Source organism: Solanum pennellii, chromosome 6 (genome assembly GCF_001406875.1).
Source record: "Solanum pennellii chromosome 6, SPENNV200".
NCBI lineage: Eukaryota > Viridiplantae > Streptophyta > Magnoliopsida > Solanales > Solanaceae > Solanum > Solanum pennellii.
In genome coordinates, this window is record NC_028642.1 from 48,470,249 (window position 1) to 48,487,990 (window position 17,742).

The 17,742-nt window shown below is 30.3% G+C and overlaps 1 protein-coding gene across 1 annotated transcript; it reads right to left on the minus strand.

The window, feature by feature from the left end:
• Window positions 1-10,028: 10,028 nt before the first annotated feature.
• On the minus strand, window positions 10,029-14,622 carry LOC107022632 (probable trehalose-phosphate phosphatase F). The gene is made up of 15 exons (XM_015223228.2): window positions 14,512-14,622; window positions 14,328-14,403; window positions 12,777-12,866; window positions 12,586-12,690; window positions 12,245-12,410; window positions 11,985-12,125; window positions 11,824-11,895; window positions 11,607-11,729; window positions 11,428-11,484; window positions 11,230-11,331; window positions 11,039-11,116; window positions 10,879-10,948; window positions 10,674-10,744; window positions 10,498-10,590; window positions 10,029-10,403 (listed from the first exon to the last, which is right to left on the minus strand). Exons 5-15 carry the CDS (start codon window positions 12,401-12,403, stop codon window positions 10,350-10,352), a joined length of 1,020 nt encoding a protein of 339 aa, XP_015078714.1. The 5' UTR covers window positions 12,404-12,410; window positions 12,586-12,690; window positions 12,777-12,866; window positions 14,328-14,403; window positions 14,512-14,622; the 3' UTR covers window positions 10,029-10,349.
• Window positions 14,623-17,742: the final 3,120 nt, after the last annotated feature.

Here is a 17,742-nt window from a genome sequence, read left to right on the forward strand (position 1 = left end):
AAAGTACTTTTCAAAGATTGTGAAAGTATTGTTTATATTTTTCTAAAAATAACAACACTTATTTTAGTAATAAAGTTAGTTGGTGTTTACTCAAACTTTAAGTATTTCTGAATGAAATATCCTTTGGAATGCTTCAGTTGGCTTGGAGGGTAGTCCGTCGATCTCCTCAAATGCCTTCTGAGTCTAGCATGTGCAAAGAACTTGTATAGTGCGATTTATATTTTTTATCGTGATTTGTAAACTATTACACAATAGAAGTAGAGGCCGTGATAGAGATAGTCCTGGGGTTCCAAGAAAAATGTAAATAGTGATAAAATATGTTTTTCAATTTTTTTAAACAGAAACCGAAAAAATTAAAGATTTCCAAAATCTTTTTTTTTGGACTAGATTATATATATATATGTGTGTAATACGTCCAAGTTAAAATTTAAAATTCTTTAATTTTAAATACAATCACAATTTAATCACAATTTACAAGTGCTAGTATATGGATTGTGTATTGAATTTTAAAAATTCAGTTTCACGTAAAATAGTGGAGTATTAGAATATTCGACTTTTAAAATATCTGTTTCTTTTTACTAATTAATACTCCTGTATAAAAATGATAAAAGCTATTCATATTGGTGTTCAACCCTTTTCCCTGCACGTGACGTTAGATATAAAGATTAATTTCTCAAATAATCACTCAAATATTAGTTATTTCATTTTAAAAAGTTCTCACTTTTTATCTTAATTTTTTGAGATAATAGGAATTTATTGAATGATCATCTAAAATATCAATTTGAGATATATAATATTTATTTATTTTTGAAATAATAAAAGACGATTTATGAAGGATTATTAAAGGAAAAGGAGTGGGGAAAAAAAACTGAGGGAAAGAGAAAAGGACAAGAAAAAAAAGGTGAGAAAAATAAATACTGATATAAAATTCGAAAAGAGATTTTGGAATGGACGGAATAAAGAGAAAAAGAATAGATAAAGGCAAAGAGGAAAAGCAGAAGAAAAAGATGAAGAAAGGAAAATATAATATAATATAATGGAAAAAGAAAAGGGCAGATAAATATACATATATTAAAAATGAAATAATATTTATTTATTAATAGAATATCTACCACTAAAATTTTCCTTAAAAGTTTGAGACTCATTTTTATATTTTACTTCTTTTTTGTTTGTTACACGTTGTATACCTATCTTTGGCATTATTATTATTATTACTATTATTATTATTGAACATTTATTTAGTTGATTTGCAAACGTTTTGTTTTTTTTATACTTTTCTTTGATTAAATACAATAGGTAAAGGCATGCTCATTCCTTTAGGTTAACTCAAAATCTTTGAGTAGTAGTATATCTTTATCTCCTTAATTTTATATAAATTTATGTATTTATTTATATTTATTTAAAATTAAAAAATATAAATAATACAATAAAAATCAAATCAAATAACATATTTATTTATTATGCTCATATATAATATAGGGAGCTATGCATAAAAAAAATTCAAAAATGAAACACATTAGAAGGTGCTAGAGAAAGCTTGAACCAATTTTTTGTGGTAATAAATACGAGCATGATTAAAAATTTCGTGGATCGGACTTTCCACGTTGGTGTATTTACATTAACAAAGCTACAATATGTATTTTATATTTCGCATGAAGTTAATACTTTTATTTAAATTTAACATTTATGTTGAAAATTTATGAAATATGTATTAATATTTAATTGTAAATTTACTAACTAAAATGAGTTATGCCTTTTTGGTAACAAATTCAAGACACATTAATTAATTTTAAATTCTAACCTCACATTTATGTATTAAAATAAAATAATTTACTATTTCTTGAAGTTTTATATTTCCGTGAATGAATCATATTATTTTAGCAAAATTATTTTTCCTGGAAATCAAGTAGAGTTTTGACTAATTTTCTCATGTCTGTTTGGAGTAGAAATATTTTTTTTTAATTTTTTTTTAGTGTTTGATTTATAAATGAAAAATATTTTTGAGAAAATATCTTTTATTTTTACTAGAGATTAGGAAATAATTTTTAAATTAAAATTAAAAATATTTTTTAAAAATAAACTTAAAGTTATTGGAGGAGGGTGGGGTTGGTTGTGGTGGTGGTGGGGGAGGGGGGTGAAAAACTATATCCCAAAAAAGTAAAGCTTGCCCCACAGATAAATACGTATTTTTTTTCATAGTATAAATCATTAAAAGACAATATAGAAACGAAAATCATTGTAAATGTGATTAATACCCTTAATCTTCACCTTTATTTTTTGATCTTGCAGCTAATTTTACGTACCACACGTTTTAAATCTGAAAAAGTAAGTTGTCAACTTGTCATTAGTTATTATAATTTCTTTGACTATACTATATATATATAAAATAGCTTTTGTTGGCTGGTCCAAAGTTTTATGCCATTATATTGTCTCATACTTTTGAAAAATTAATTCTACTACTACACTCTACTAGTAGTTGGTGAGTTCGACATATTGTACTAAAGATATTTGATTACGCAAATATATGAGGATTAATGTCTGCTTACTTTTGGAGTAAATGAATATAAATTGGTATTATTTGTTATTTTAATACTATTTACTATGCTGAATAATTGGGGGTACGAAATATAAAAATATAAACAATCTCACAATAAATTCTTTTTTTGTTAAATTCACTTATAAAAATGAGTTGCTCAGATGGTAAGTAAAGTGTTTCTTATCTTCAATTCAAAAATTATGAATTTGAATTATTGAGAGAGTAAAAAAGTAAAAGTTGCTAGGCAAAGGGTGGTGATTTTTTCACTTCTGTAACTCAAATTTCACTTGTCAGTTTAACTAGTTAGGGATCTGATCCTTTTGTAGTCGTTTGACAATCATCCAAGCTATTAATTTCATATTAAAAACGACCTAAAATCTGATTCTTCTGTAATTATTTATAAATATCATCAAAACTAGTTCAGAGTTCCTGCATGTTCTAATCACATGTTTTAATTTACATTCAAAATTAAGAGTGAATTTAAGAGGAAAGTTCTAAGAAGTCCTTTTGAGGATCCTTTGTAACGAATAATGGTTTTAAGCTAATTTTATGAGAAAGTAAATATGAGAAATGAGAAGAGTCGTGTTCATGAGTGAGAAAGAATATAAGAGAACTAAGTATTCACAAATGTAACACTTTTTCATTGAAAGAGAGAAACTTTGATTTCTAAATAAGTTTATGTGTTGAGAGCAGTACCTCTTTTAGGACCTTTTAAGTAATTACCTCAATTTGAGCAAAAATAATGTTTTCAAACATTGAGCATGAGTATATAATTATTGAGAGTAGTATTGAGCAGTGATATGACACTCAATTCAGACAACACATTCCTTATAAACCATGTATCCAACATGGGTAAAGGATTGTACTTGAACTATTTTGTATTGCTTTTAAGCATATGTTAGTGGATCCACTTAGTTGAGGTGTTCTATACCCCCCCGACAAAGTATAGAACAATTTTGACAGCGTGGGCGATACATTTTATCACATAACTTATAATAACGATTGTCACTTAGAGAATCTCTCAAATAAGAGTAAAGAGTATTTTGTTGTATTTTTATATACCATTGATTTTATATCTTCTGTTTTGTAACGCTTTAAACATTGCATCTCTTGTTATTGCTTTTGTATTTAGTTTGTCAGTTCAGTTATCTATCCTTTCATATCTCCTTACATGCTTGCACATTCAATGTACTAATGTCATTAGATCTGTATTTTATTATGATACAAATACAGGTGTTCAGAGTCATCAACAAAAACTTCCTTGATACAATTTGCACTTCATCTAGCTTTGGTGAGCCTTCAAGCTTTTCGGAGGGCTTCACGTTTATGTCCTGCTTTTGTTAAGTTGTTGAGGGTTACATCCCGACAGTTATCCTAGTCATAGAGGCTTTATAGATAGAGTTGAAAAGTCTTCCAATATTTACTTTCTTTTGAGTTGTTTTACAAATTATAAGTATTTCTATTGAATATCTTTAGACTTTATGAGTTGATTATTTGACTTTAACGGATGTAATTCAGTTTTAAGTCTATTATTTTTTGAGTTGGTTTTCCGCTTGTAGTCAATTAGGATGAGAATTCGATTGGAAACCATCAATAATTTTGAAGTGTCAGCCAGCCACGTCCAGGATATAGGTTCGATTCGTAACAAAACTCTATTGAAACCTCCTATTAAACACGAAAATAACACTTAAAGACCGCCACACACCTAACTTCCGTTTCTCTTGATCAAAATTTTGTTGATTACAACTCCAATTTACATACGCAAAAGTATGTGATCTTTATCTCACAAGCCATGACACAGAGGATTGAGGGCAAGTGTATATATTATTTGGGTACAATTGTTCACAAATGGGATAAAATAAAAGTGAGATGCATCACAATATGAGATTTCTGTGATGACTCGTCCTTGCACCAAACAAAAAGGATAAGGTGTAAATAAAATTAATAGAATCATCATGTGTATACTACTATATTCATCAACTTAAAAGTTTCTTATGTAATATGCAATTTGATGCATTATTAGACACTAGTGCTAATCATATGACAGAAAATAGGATAAGATGTTTATTTTCCCCGTAAATTAACCATTCCTTTAAGGCTTTAACAAAAAGCAAATGACATCACTCAATCTTTTTTTTTTTTATGTTGTCCACCTTGAACGCAATTTGCCCTTTTCCCCTGCCCAATTTTCTTTAGGAACAAAAAGCCATATATATTTTTAATGATCGTGATATTTAGATCAATTTTCGTACATCTCAATTAATCTTACGAGATATTTATTTATTTTTTTATTTGTTTAGATTGAATTTTAAACTTAAAATTTCGGAAATTTTTAATCACTTTATTGACCAGTAGATCACACCCTTAAATACAATAAAAAGTTATAATATATATACCATATACATCTCGAAGTTGTTAATAAATCACTAAATAGTATTATTAATAAATTTTATTAGTTAGCTATAAATGTCACTTTTTTATATAAAATTACAAAGAGTTTGGATTAATATATATACATTCTAAAACTCAATACTTATCAAATGACAGGATTAGGTGGGCCCTTCACATGTACGTATTCAAGCAACTAATTAATACTCATTAATAAAACAATGGAAGTACTAAATATATGAGACCTTATCTGCATATAATCGTGATAGTGAGTTAAAAACGTCCATTACTTTACAAAGAAAATCGACGATGTTACACTTAAACGTGCCATGGACTAATAATAGTGCTCGTTTCATGTGAAACATATAAAAGTAGTATCATAAAATAGGTCCAACCCATCAGTGACCTCCTAAAGTTGGCATCAATTTTTACTAACACACTTTAATTAAGCTTTGTTTATTTTAGACACTTCATGTCATACTGTATTGTATCATTTTATTACTTTTTAACAATCAATCAAATATATAAGGTGTGTGTAACGCACTCGTCCAATGACGTATCAAAGTGACAAATTAAATAAAAACACGTGGCATATATATTAAAAATAATTTTTAAACAATGATAGTTTAATAGAATGAAAAAGTAGTCAATGACTTAAGGACATGTGGAAAATTTTACACAAAAAATTCAAAAAGAAAAAAACCCAACCCTACAAAGGTCATCTTCTCCACTCTACCCACCCCAACCTCTACCCACCTACCTAGATCGTCTTCTTCACTATTCCCCATCCATCCAATGTCTTCTACACCTTTGCCCACCCTAACCCCAACCCCTTCCCCACTCACACGTCTTCTCCACCCCTTTCCCACGCCACCCACCGTCTTTTTCAAATTTTTTTGCTGCCCTTCTTATTTGTGACAACATGAATCATGGGTTGAAATTTATTTTTTGTAATATCTCTGTGTTGAAATTCTTTTTTTTGTCTGTAGCATCATCAAAATTATTTCTCCATGAAAGGAGTTCATGTTTTGAGAGATGGTGAGTTGGTGACTGAGAGGAAGAAAATGAAAAAAAAAATGATGAAATGAGCCTTTCACGCGCTGGTATGGATACACTCACTATGCCATGTCAGTTAAAAGTGTCAAAATGACACAAAGAGACATGACATGAGATGTCTAAAATGAACAAAGTTTAGTTAAAGTATCTAAGAGAAAGTTGGTGCCAACTTTAGGGGACCACGAATGGGTTAAGCTCACAAAATATATCTTCAAAATCCTCGTTACAACAATTATGTTCTAACAATGTTTCATTATAAAAATCTACATATTTTTTATTAAAATCAATTTTTCATGTTATGTTTTACTTCTCTATAATAGCACTTATGATATTTATATAGTTACAAATTTCAAGTACAAATATTTAAAAATAACGTTTTCAGGCGAACATTACTAATATAAGGAGATTTGGATGTACATAAGTTTTTGTATTAACTTATAAAATTATTTGTATTTATTTAAACGGAAGAAAATGTAAAATAGCATTAAATGGGTTAAAAAATCAAAAGACAGAAAGCCCTCTTATAAAAACTAAATAGTTCACAAACTTATTTTATTTATATTATAAAGAGTTGAGATGTTTTCTTAAAATTACATATTGTATAATTAAAACAAGCTAAATTCGCTTTTAAAATTTTCTAAACTACAGTTCATGTATTACTATCTACGTATTACCATCTTTAAATTCATTATAAATTTCTTAACTAATTCATATATTATTAATTTCTGCGCAATTTAATCATCCCTAAAAATTAAACAAACACGACCCCTTGTGTTGAAGATATTTGGACATAAAGGAACATATCAAATATTTGTTAAAATTTGGACATAAAGGAACATATCAAATATTTGTTAAAAAGAAACTTCCTAGTGGAAGTGTTGCGTAGGTTCTTGGAGGACTAAAAAAATAAAAAATGATAATGCGCCGGTAACTTTGTGCATGATTGGTGAGTCCGTCTGGTACTTAATTAGTTTAATTTATTCAGCTCATTTCAAATAAAATAAAATGTTGTACAAGCATACTTCATATTTTATTTGCATTATAAAAAAGCCTTCTAGGGTAACACTTCACAATTATTAGTTTTTAAGTAGATTACAGGGTCTGAAAAGGTTAGAAAGTAGAAAGAGGCAAAGTTAGGACTTTATTTATAGAGAAAATTACGCGTATAAGTAAATTTATACTATTTAATTATTCATCATAGCTATAGTTTGTNATTTAATTACTCATCATAGCTATAGTTTGCTATAATTACCACTCGCGACTAACATTATACATTACTTACGTAGGCTGACTTCGACTTTGTATAATTAGTCATGTTTGTATATGTATAATTCACCAGGATATACAAATAAATATGTATAATATACAATTTTTTAGCCTCTATATACNTTCACCAGGATATACAAATAAATATGTATAATATACAATTTTTTAGCCTATATACATATACAATTCACCTCTCTCCCACTCTCTGCCCTCTCTCAATCTCGCTCGCATCTCTCCTCCCTCTCCCAATCTCGCTTGCCATTTATACAAATGTATATGTATAATATACAGCTATATACAATTATATACATATACAATTCACCTCTCTCCCACTCTATTCCCTCTCTCGATCTCACTCACCTCTCTCCTCTCTCTCCAGTCTCGCTCGCCTCTCTCCTCCCTCTCCCAATATCTCTTGCCATATATATAATTACATATGTATAATATACAATTATCTAACCAATATACATATACAATTCACCTTTTCCCACTCTTTTCCCCCTCTCTCTCGCCTCTCTCCTCTCTCTCCCACTCTCGCTCGCCTCTCTCCTCCAAATAACATGTAGCTACAAATTGTAATTATCAAACTATAGCTATAGAGAGTAATTAATTATTTTTAAGTGGCTATATGTGAAAGTTTCCCTTATTTTATTTATATATGGGTTTTGAATATTATTATGACTATTTCAGACGGTAATAATTAGATTCTAAATTTAAATTTTTTGATAATATATTATTTGAGCAAACGTTGCTGAATTGGCTAAACCTGTATATGAGCTTTTAGCTTTCACTACATCAAGAATGATTATTAGCGATAATTAATTAGTAACAATAATTTAGTTGTTGCTAAATAATTTTTAGTAGCAATTAATACTCTTTGTAAGTGTCGTTAAAGTCTATAACGACAATGAATTCAATCACGATTAAATGATGCCGATAAATGCTTTAGTAGTTTTGTTAATGTGCATATATACAGTCTCTAAAAGCTAGTGTTGTTATAGGGTATACTGATTCTATCAAACCCGTATTTGAGCTTCTAGCTCAAGTTTTTGGCCAAAATCATCCTTAAAGTATACCCAAATCTAAACTACATCCCTAAAGTATCATTTTTAGCATAAAACATCTTTCAAGTATTTAAAAGTGAACAATTTTCACCCTTCTATTTTAATTTATCAAAAAACTAAGAGATCCATAAAAATAAAGTCATTCCTTCTGAATTATTATTCTTAGATACACCAAAAATACTATCGTGAACTTTTCCGGTGAATGAGTTTAGCATTATGCATAATCTTTTAATTTGACAGTTTTTTCATTTATTTTTCATGTAGTTTGATATTAAAAATATTATTAGTTGAAATATGTTTCTTCTCAATTGAATATGCTAGAAGCACGTTTGTTGAAAACTTCAGCTTCTAATAATGTAAAATGAAACTCAAATGCGAGACATAATCAATATTTTGATTACTTCAATATCAGATTGACCCAAAAACTTATTGATCCAAAATACAATTTGGCTATGAAAAAGGTAAGATAATTAAGCTCTAACTTATTTCCGATTACTAAATGAGAAAAAGAGCAGATCATGTACTTACTCTCACAACTTTCAAACATTTTTTTTGTTTCCATAAGCAATAATGTCTAATATTTTATTAAAAAATTCAGAAACTTTTTATAGCAAGTAATGAAACTATGCAGGAAAACTTTTGTTGATAGTCACGTGAACTGCTCATGATTTTTTAAGATTTCTTAGCTTTTTGACGATATCTAACATAAGGATGAAAATTATTTACTTTTAAATACTTGGAAGATGTTTTCTGCTAAGAATTATACTTTAAGGATGTAAGTTAAGTTTGGGGTATAGTTGAAAAATGTTTTTGGCCCCTATCAGTGAAAATATATATTCAATTGGATAATACTTCACCCAAAAAATTGATACATGAATATAAATTTATGAATCGAATTTTATATTTAAAATAAATAAATTAAATATTCAAATAGTGATTTAAAATTATGACTTCTTAGTGGTTCAAATACAATTTAAAAGTATTCTTTTCTACGTAATAAACAAATCACAGATTGTTTACTAATTAGTGCGGGGGTCTATGTCTGCTTTTAAAAAAATAATGGCAGCGTAATCTTGAAATCCTAAAATTAAAGTTTTTTCTAATTTTAAATAGGCTCATTTAATTCTAAAATTGACCAAAAAAAGTAAATTTACATTAGATTGAAAGGGAGAGGTACAGGTCTATCATATCGCCTAAATATATTAGAGACGTACCATCACTTTAATTTTACATTCACAAAATCACTATAAGAGACTAACATGGTAAAGATACTTAGGAAAAGTAAAAGAAATTCGACATAATTAGGGCGCGGTAGGCAGAGCGGGACAGCGAGAATTATCCTTCTTCCAAATGGCTTCATGCTTTGATCCGCTCTGTCTATCCGCCTTAAATAGATTTGACTTATCTTGGAAAAGTTCTTTTTTTTTCTTCTACAAATGAATTGGTTTATGAGAATTTGTAAAGAAACAAATGCACCAAGTGACGATTCAAAAAAAAAAAAGAATTTTGTTTTATATAAATCAAAAATTAGTGTTTTCTATTTACATTAATAATTAAGATTACAAATTGCAGATGGAAACAGAAAATGATTAATTATTTGTTGGTGCAAGATGCATGCAAATGATTGAAGAGAACGAAAAATTAAATGTTTGTTTACCATTCTATATTTTCAAAATATATTTCCATGAGAATAATTTAAAAAGAAGAGATTTGAAATATATAACTAGCAAAATTAGGTCTTCATTGACATCAAAGCTGGATTGAGTACGACCAATATCATGTTTTCCACAACTCGTGAGGATAGTAAGACACAAGTCCATATAAGAAGATCAAACGACCCATCACCCAAGGAAAATGGCCTTTGTTCTCAACAGTCTCCTCCTTGCTCAAAATGAAATTACAAAAAAAAAAAAAAAATGAAAACAAAATTCTTGCACTTGTAAGAAAAATATTTGAACAATATGATAAAGAAATGACTTCACAGTTTATTCAAAACTCTTATTCATAATATCTCTTTTGTTCCCTCCCCATCCTGCATTTCAGATTTCTTGATTTTCCATAGTTTTGGCGAGAGAACCCAAGAATTCTTTGACCTGCATACATTAGATTTCTCATCAACGACGTTTTCAGTTACATTATTTCAACACCATAGACAAGAGAAATTTGGTATAATGTCACATTCCAAACCTCTGAAGTATCCCCGAGAGAAAAGACAGCGTTGCTCTCTTTAGGAATAGCCGAAACAAGAATCCCATAACCTTGATATCTCCCCCTCAAAACCTGGATTTTACAGTTACTCTTTAATCTCACAGCATAAAAAAAGAGTGATGCTGAGATTCTTTCGTCGTGTATTGGTAATGTACCTTGAATGCATCTTCATCTGTTCTGTCATCGCCAATATAGATAGGGAGCACGTCATGGCTGGTTCTAAAACCTGCATTGTTGTGCATATATTTGATACAAATGGATGGAAGTTTGGAACAATACGTTTTATACTATTATTATACGTTTTTTCTCGGGGAGAGGAGGGTTGAGGAGATCATGGAGCAATTCATTGATGTAACATACCTAGTGATTCAAGCAAAAACTCAACTGCTTTTCCTTTGTCCCAGTCTATCACGGGGCGGACTTCTAAAACCTATCGACAAGCGAAAAAAGGAGCAAGATTTTGACAAATTAGAACGATGTGTGTAGAGTCATGTTTACCAAAATCAAGTAATGGAGATACCTTCCGCCCATGAGTTTGTCGTAGTCGAGGGTATTCTTTCAAGACATCATGGACACATTGGGCAAGAATAGGCCAACTCTGCATTCAAAATGAAAACCATCATCACAAACAAATGGCTGCAAAATAATTCATAAAGGTAATGAACCTCGGAATTAAGAGACTAATAGAAACAGCAAGGAAATGAGACTCACATTCTCATCTACGTTACGGTAATGTACAGAGGCACAAAATTTGTGGTTCTCAACTTTTGCACCTACAACTTCTTTAGTTTTATCGACGAGGGTTCTAAAAACCTGCAAGGTACTCCAATAACATTCTTATCTCTTTTGGTGCCAATTAGTACTAGTTATCCATTTATATGCAACATATAGAGAAACAAGTAAAAACACCTCATCTATCATAGGTAAAAATTCACGAGCAGGCTGGAATAGATTAACTTCCTTGCCCTGCTCAAAACATTAATTAGAGCCTTCGTTATAAGAAAGTAACGTAGAAATGAGTAAAAAGGACGAAATGCCAATCTTTACTAGGCAATTGATGAAAATACGACTCTTATAAACTGTAATACCTGCTGGTCAGTAGATTTAATGAGTGAATCATTAGTGCACAACTCATTTCTAATCGGAAGCATGATGTCCATACCATGACTACCAGCATAATAGAGTTCGGTTAGTCCTACCAACTGATAAACCTGAAACAGGACGAACATGTTGCAGCATGACGTACACCAACAGAACGTAAACACAAACAACGCCTGAATTACATGCTAATGAGAAACTCTTTACCTTATCACGGCTTCTTCCACTGATGATGGCTGTTGGGAAGTGCTTCGCGACATCCCTGACAGCAGAACGCATCTGCAGAATTTGTAATTTCTTTTCATTGTGTGAACATCTTCAGGTAAGCTTCTTTATTAAAATAAGGAAAAATCAGAGTAGTTACTTACTTCAGCGGAGATAAAAGCACGGTCAGGATCATCTACAATTGGAGAAAGAGTACCATCGTAGTCTAAAAAGATAACAATCTTTTTATTCTTCGCATGGTTTACAATTTGCTGAAAAGATTTTAGCGCTGATGGATACTTGAACTTCACACAAACAACATGAAGAGAGACACTTGATTATAACGTATCTGATATTCATTCTGGCTACGAAAATATCGATTAAGTGTGTAAAACTAAGGGAAACAATGAAATATTGAACATACCATCCAAGAAGAGTAACCAACTTTAGCATCATCAGAGAAACCCTCAACGCCTGCTTCCTTCTGAACCTTCTTACTAGGAGGTGACGAAGACTTCATTGCATCAAGCCAACCATTAGAACGAACATCATCTAGCCTCCCTGGCTTCTTTCTCGGAATCATTAGAACACTATGGAGAATGAAACCATTGATTGTGAATAAGTCAATAGGTTAGAATAAATCCACAACCTAGACTTGCTTAATTATCAACAAAGGATCCGTAAGAACAGAAGAAGCTTTCGCTGAATTCAAGTTGAATGAATCTCTAAGCATTTGACCGATTTTTACTAGTTGAATTGTAGTACCTAATCTTTTTATCCCACCCTTTTGTCGATGAAAAACCACCTCTTTAGTGTTCTCTTATCACTACTCCTGAGTATACCGCCCATCAAGCACCGACTTCCTGAAACCTGGTCAATCAAAACAAAAACTTGCATGAATGTCAAATTACTGGCATAATTTAGCCAATTATATGAATCTATCAGCACAAAAATACCTCATTTCCGGAGCCAACTTGCAGTTTAAGAAACACAACATGCTTGAACTTACAATCTTGATATTAGCTATATGCCTCTGTGCTTCCTACCTGGAGAGAAGAAAACAGCGTATACATGTCATGGCGTTACTTATATCCAAAAAAACAACAACAGTGGAGGCAAGAATATTAGCTAAACAATGGTACGGTAGCACACAACATGGAGCATTAAAAGAAAAACGTATCTTGTATATTAACATAGTATAGAAAGTGTACTCGATATTCCTTGAGTCAATAAGGAACCAAGATTAATTTTAGTGCTTATAATCCGTAGGCGTTTTGTTGTTAGACCAGAAGAAAAAATAACAGAGATGACATTCTTACTCTGCATAAATACTATCACAATCCATGTCCTACAGGATGTTTGCTGTCTTACAGACATGTTTCTTTACGAAGTGTGACTTTTCGTTTAAATCATAAACATTAGTTATAGCTATCAATTGTCCAGTTTTATGGATTAAGATGCAATATAGGAAACAAGATTAGATGCATTTGAAACTTTTTCACCTTAGAGATCACTTACAAACACAAACAACTTTACATATTCGAAACTTTATCGAGTTAAAGCTCTCTATAACCACATTTATACCATTACAAACACGAAAATTTGGAGAGAGAAAAATAGCAGGGCAAAGATATGAACAGTATTCAACTGTAAAGATTAATTGTTGTCTATTACAACAAAATTATAAAATGTTGCATACACATGCAGTTGACTTTAAACAATATTAAAACAGATGTACAATTTCCGCATATAAAGGATGGTGGCATAGGCAAAACATAAATTCTGAATATAAAATATTACACGATCACATCACTTATATAAAGTAATCATATGTAAACTTGTAAAATAAACATTAACTAGTACTTATTCTATTAAATATTTACATCCATCTAACAACCAGGGGCGGACCTACGTGGGTGCTAGGAGTTCACCCGAACCCCTCCACAAAAAATTACACCATATATATAGCTTTGATTTTCAATATTTTTGTATATAATACTAATTTCAAACCCCCACAATCAAAGAAGAGAGATAGCTAAGTGGTACTGGACTATGCAACTTGGGTCGCGAATGCAATCCCCAGTTTGCAGGTTCAATTCCTTTTTGGACGGGCACTCTAGTTCACACATTTATATTTTTATTTTTCGAACCCTGAGTGAAAATCCTGGATCCGCTATTGCTATATAGATTATAGGATTTTTCTGCTGTCAAATATCACTATAAGCCCGGTATTATTAGTACATGGTAAATGTCACAACAACAACAAATAAAAATAGGGGTAAACCTTTGATCGATTGGTATTTCGCAAAATTTTGCAAAAAACTTGCAAATTTGCGTACGCATCCAAAATTAGGAATAAATTATTAACAAGGATCAAAATGAGTTAGCGTAACAATTTCAAGAAACAGAAAAAAAAAATTCAAAATAGTTGCATGAGAAAATGTAATTTAGATTATGAAAAAAGAAAAACGAAATATAAGTATAAGAGCTAAAATGTCAATAAGTACCTGGTTGAAAGAGCTTAGAAAAAACGTGAATATCTAAAATCCAATGTCGATCTTCTAATTCGAAGCCCAAAAGGAACTGTTAGATACAAATTGAATTATACAAAAACAAAAAAAAAAGTTAGATAACAAAGTGAAAGAACAGCATGCAGATTTAAAAGAGATACAATTAAAAAAATGAATTTACCTAGAAATTGAATGAGAAAACCCTAAGAATTGCCAGAGATGTAATGGAAAAAATTAAGAAGGAGATTAATTGAATTACTAATTATATTTGGAGTGGGAAAGAAAATGAAAGAGAAAATGAAGGATGTAAAAGGCCACGTATTTATAGAGTTTGATAGACGTGACATATAAGTAACAAATTTCTTCCTCCCATTTTTTGAAATACTAATTATATTTTATGTATGCAAAACATATATTATATATAATAATATAAAGCGATAGGTTTATTCTAATTCAATAGCGGATGCAGTTCTGAGGTGAATGGTTCTATCTTAATTCAATATTTTTTATGCAAAATGTGTATAGAAGCATAGGGTACTTGTACTTTATAAAACGGCGATAAATTCATTTTACTTCAATATTTTCGACAAGTTTCAAGTATAATATTAATAAAAACAAATTAGCAACTCTTTACCCTGCTAATTAAAAATTAGTCACCATCTTAAAACTAAATTGTGTTTAGCCACTTGTGTAATAGTTGGAGAAAAATACCTAAACTAAATTTGAAAAAACTTAGCTTCTTATTTTCCGTTTTTGGCTTCATCAAACCTAAATTACTAAATGCTTTCAGACCGTAACGGAAAAACAAGAAGCAATGAACTGAATGTATTTGTTAAAACATTAAATTGCTCCCTCCGTCCCAAAAAAATGTCATCTTAACGAATAATTTGTTTCAAAATAAGTAGTATTATCTTAGGAATTCAACATAAAAATTGTTTTCCGATTGTATTCTTGTATTTCATGTAGTTTAGTAAACTGCACATTGTACTTAATTATTAATTCCTTAATGAATGTGATACATGTAAGATGACACTTATTTTGAGACGGAGATGGTAATAAAGAAGGAGAGTTACGAAAATGATTTGGAATAACAAATGATACAATGGAAAAGTATTTAATTTCCATCACTACATGTGATACAACAACTAATGATTGAAGCAACTGATATTAAATTTGTATATCAAAATTGAGTTATGAAAATAAAGAGATATCTCTTCTTATAATGTTTAGTCAATGTTTGAATCTTTCTAGTGAAAAAAAAAAAAACAAATGATTAAAATTTTAATATTAATGTACTTGCGACTACTTAAAAACCAGAAGGCATTTTCCATGTCTTCATTATACAATGTCAAAGTTGACAATAGCAACGTACAGCTTGTCTAAAAATTCAAGGAAATTATAGCGGCGTTTATAGTTTTATAGCGCAAGGATTATGTCATGGTTTTGTAGATTTATAATCTGGAACTCAATGAAATCAATGATTTTGTACTTTTAAGTTCAAACTCTAATCACATTGTATATATATACTAGAACTTCACGCTATTTACTTGAATTTAATTTTCTCCATTTCTAAAGCTCGGATAGATTTCAAATCACACAGCCCAATATTTTAATGATATATACTTTATTATATCCTTTTTAATAAATGAAAATCAAATAAGCTCTCATAATGGTAAGCTTAATTGATTGGTCTAATTTGATCTGAGAAAAGAAAATATAGTATGTCTGGCCAATTCCCAAGTTGTTGTCAAAAGTAATTACCAAATCAGAAGTAGGGATTTCCCCCCACCCCTCTTTATTCCTCCACCATGGAATATTTATAGGGGCATCCATCCTAGCCTGGGATGTGATGGAGTGGATGCATTAGCTTTTTTTTTCGGTATAATTTTTGGATTCGAGTTTTGATGTATAAAATTTTTTTTTAATAGAGACTACTTTCTTCTGAATGAGATGTTACGTAGTGCTATTTTAAATTAGTCAGACTTCAATATGAATACCAGATATAAAAAATCAAAATAAAAATCACAACCCCCCGCCCATCCCCCCACCAACCATTGATATATAGGGGGCAGGGACATCCCCCCACCATGAAAATAACATGGGAATATTAAAGTCACACGTGATTATTTAGTAGTTGCGAACTTGACTTTGGTATCTTTCGTTAGGTTTAGTTGGTTCTTGGACCACTAATCCTTAAAGGCACAGTAAAATTAAGAAATTGCATGGCTCTCCTACACTTTGTCATGTAGTGATCGAATATATCGCTTTAAGTTTCATTTAGATACTTAACTTATAGTATATCTCAATTAAGGACGTGACGTGTTATAAAGTGTTTCTATCAGGTACTCTTGATTAAAGTTTTGAAAAAGTTTCGCGCTCATTACATAGATAAATTAACTACGTAATTGACACTTAAGAACACATGCCCAAAAAAGTTGTTGCTTGGTCTTCACAAGGCCATACATTACACAAAATGTCCAAGGTCAAACACAAATTACGTCTACATTAACAATATGAAAAGTCAATAGGCCATGACTATGACAATGTATAGAAAGATCACAGATAATATAAGATAAAAACGTCATTCTCCATTATAGTTTCTTGATGTCAATATTCAGTTGTAGTCATATTCAAAGCTCTATGCATGTTGCTCCCAGTAACAAGCTACTAAAAAATAATATTTTTACCATATAGTACGTTGTCTAGAATTTCTTATTTCAAGCCTGCCAATCTGCTTCAGGGTAGGTGTACTTTTAGTTAATTTAGTTTGATTTTGCAATATTTAATTTGATTTACTTAGTATTATATTCTTCCTAATATATATGTATGTCCTTGTCAAGTGCATTACGTGTGACAGATAATTAACTTATAAAAAATTGAATAGTATTTGAATTTTCTGTATTAACGGATGAATATAATAAGTGACGTTTTATTTCCCCAAAACCAAGCTGACCTGAAAATGCTGCAACCAATTTTTTAAAGATGACCAGCTTGGATTGATATCAAAAATCAAATATGGGTTGGTAACATATATATTACTTATAAATTTTTTTCATCCAAAGATGTAACCGGGTGATTAATAAAGTAGGTTGAGAACTATGAATTCTGTCTTTGGTATAAATTACAATTTGGCAAAAGAAAAAATACTTGAGTGGTTTCATCTCATTTGTTTAAACCACAGTAAATAGAGTTACCCAAATTTACAACCCATGTTTTAGAGCCTGTTTGGCTCAGCTTAAAAGCTGGTCAAACTGACTTAAAAGCTGGTTTTTTACTTATTTAGCTGTTTGGCAATACTCAAAATAACTTATTTTAAGTTAAAAAAAACTTATTTTAAGCCAAAAGTTAAAAGCTGGGGTAGGGGTGCTTTTTTTTTTAGCTTATAAGCTGTTTTAAGTTGACCACATTTTTA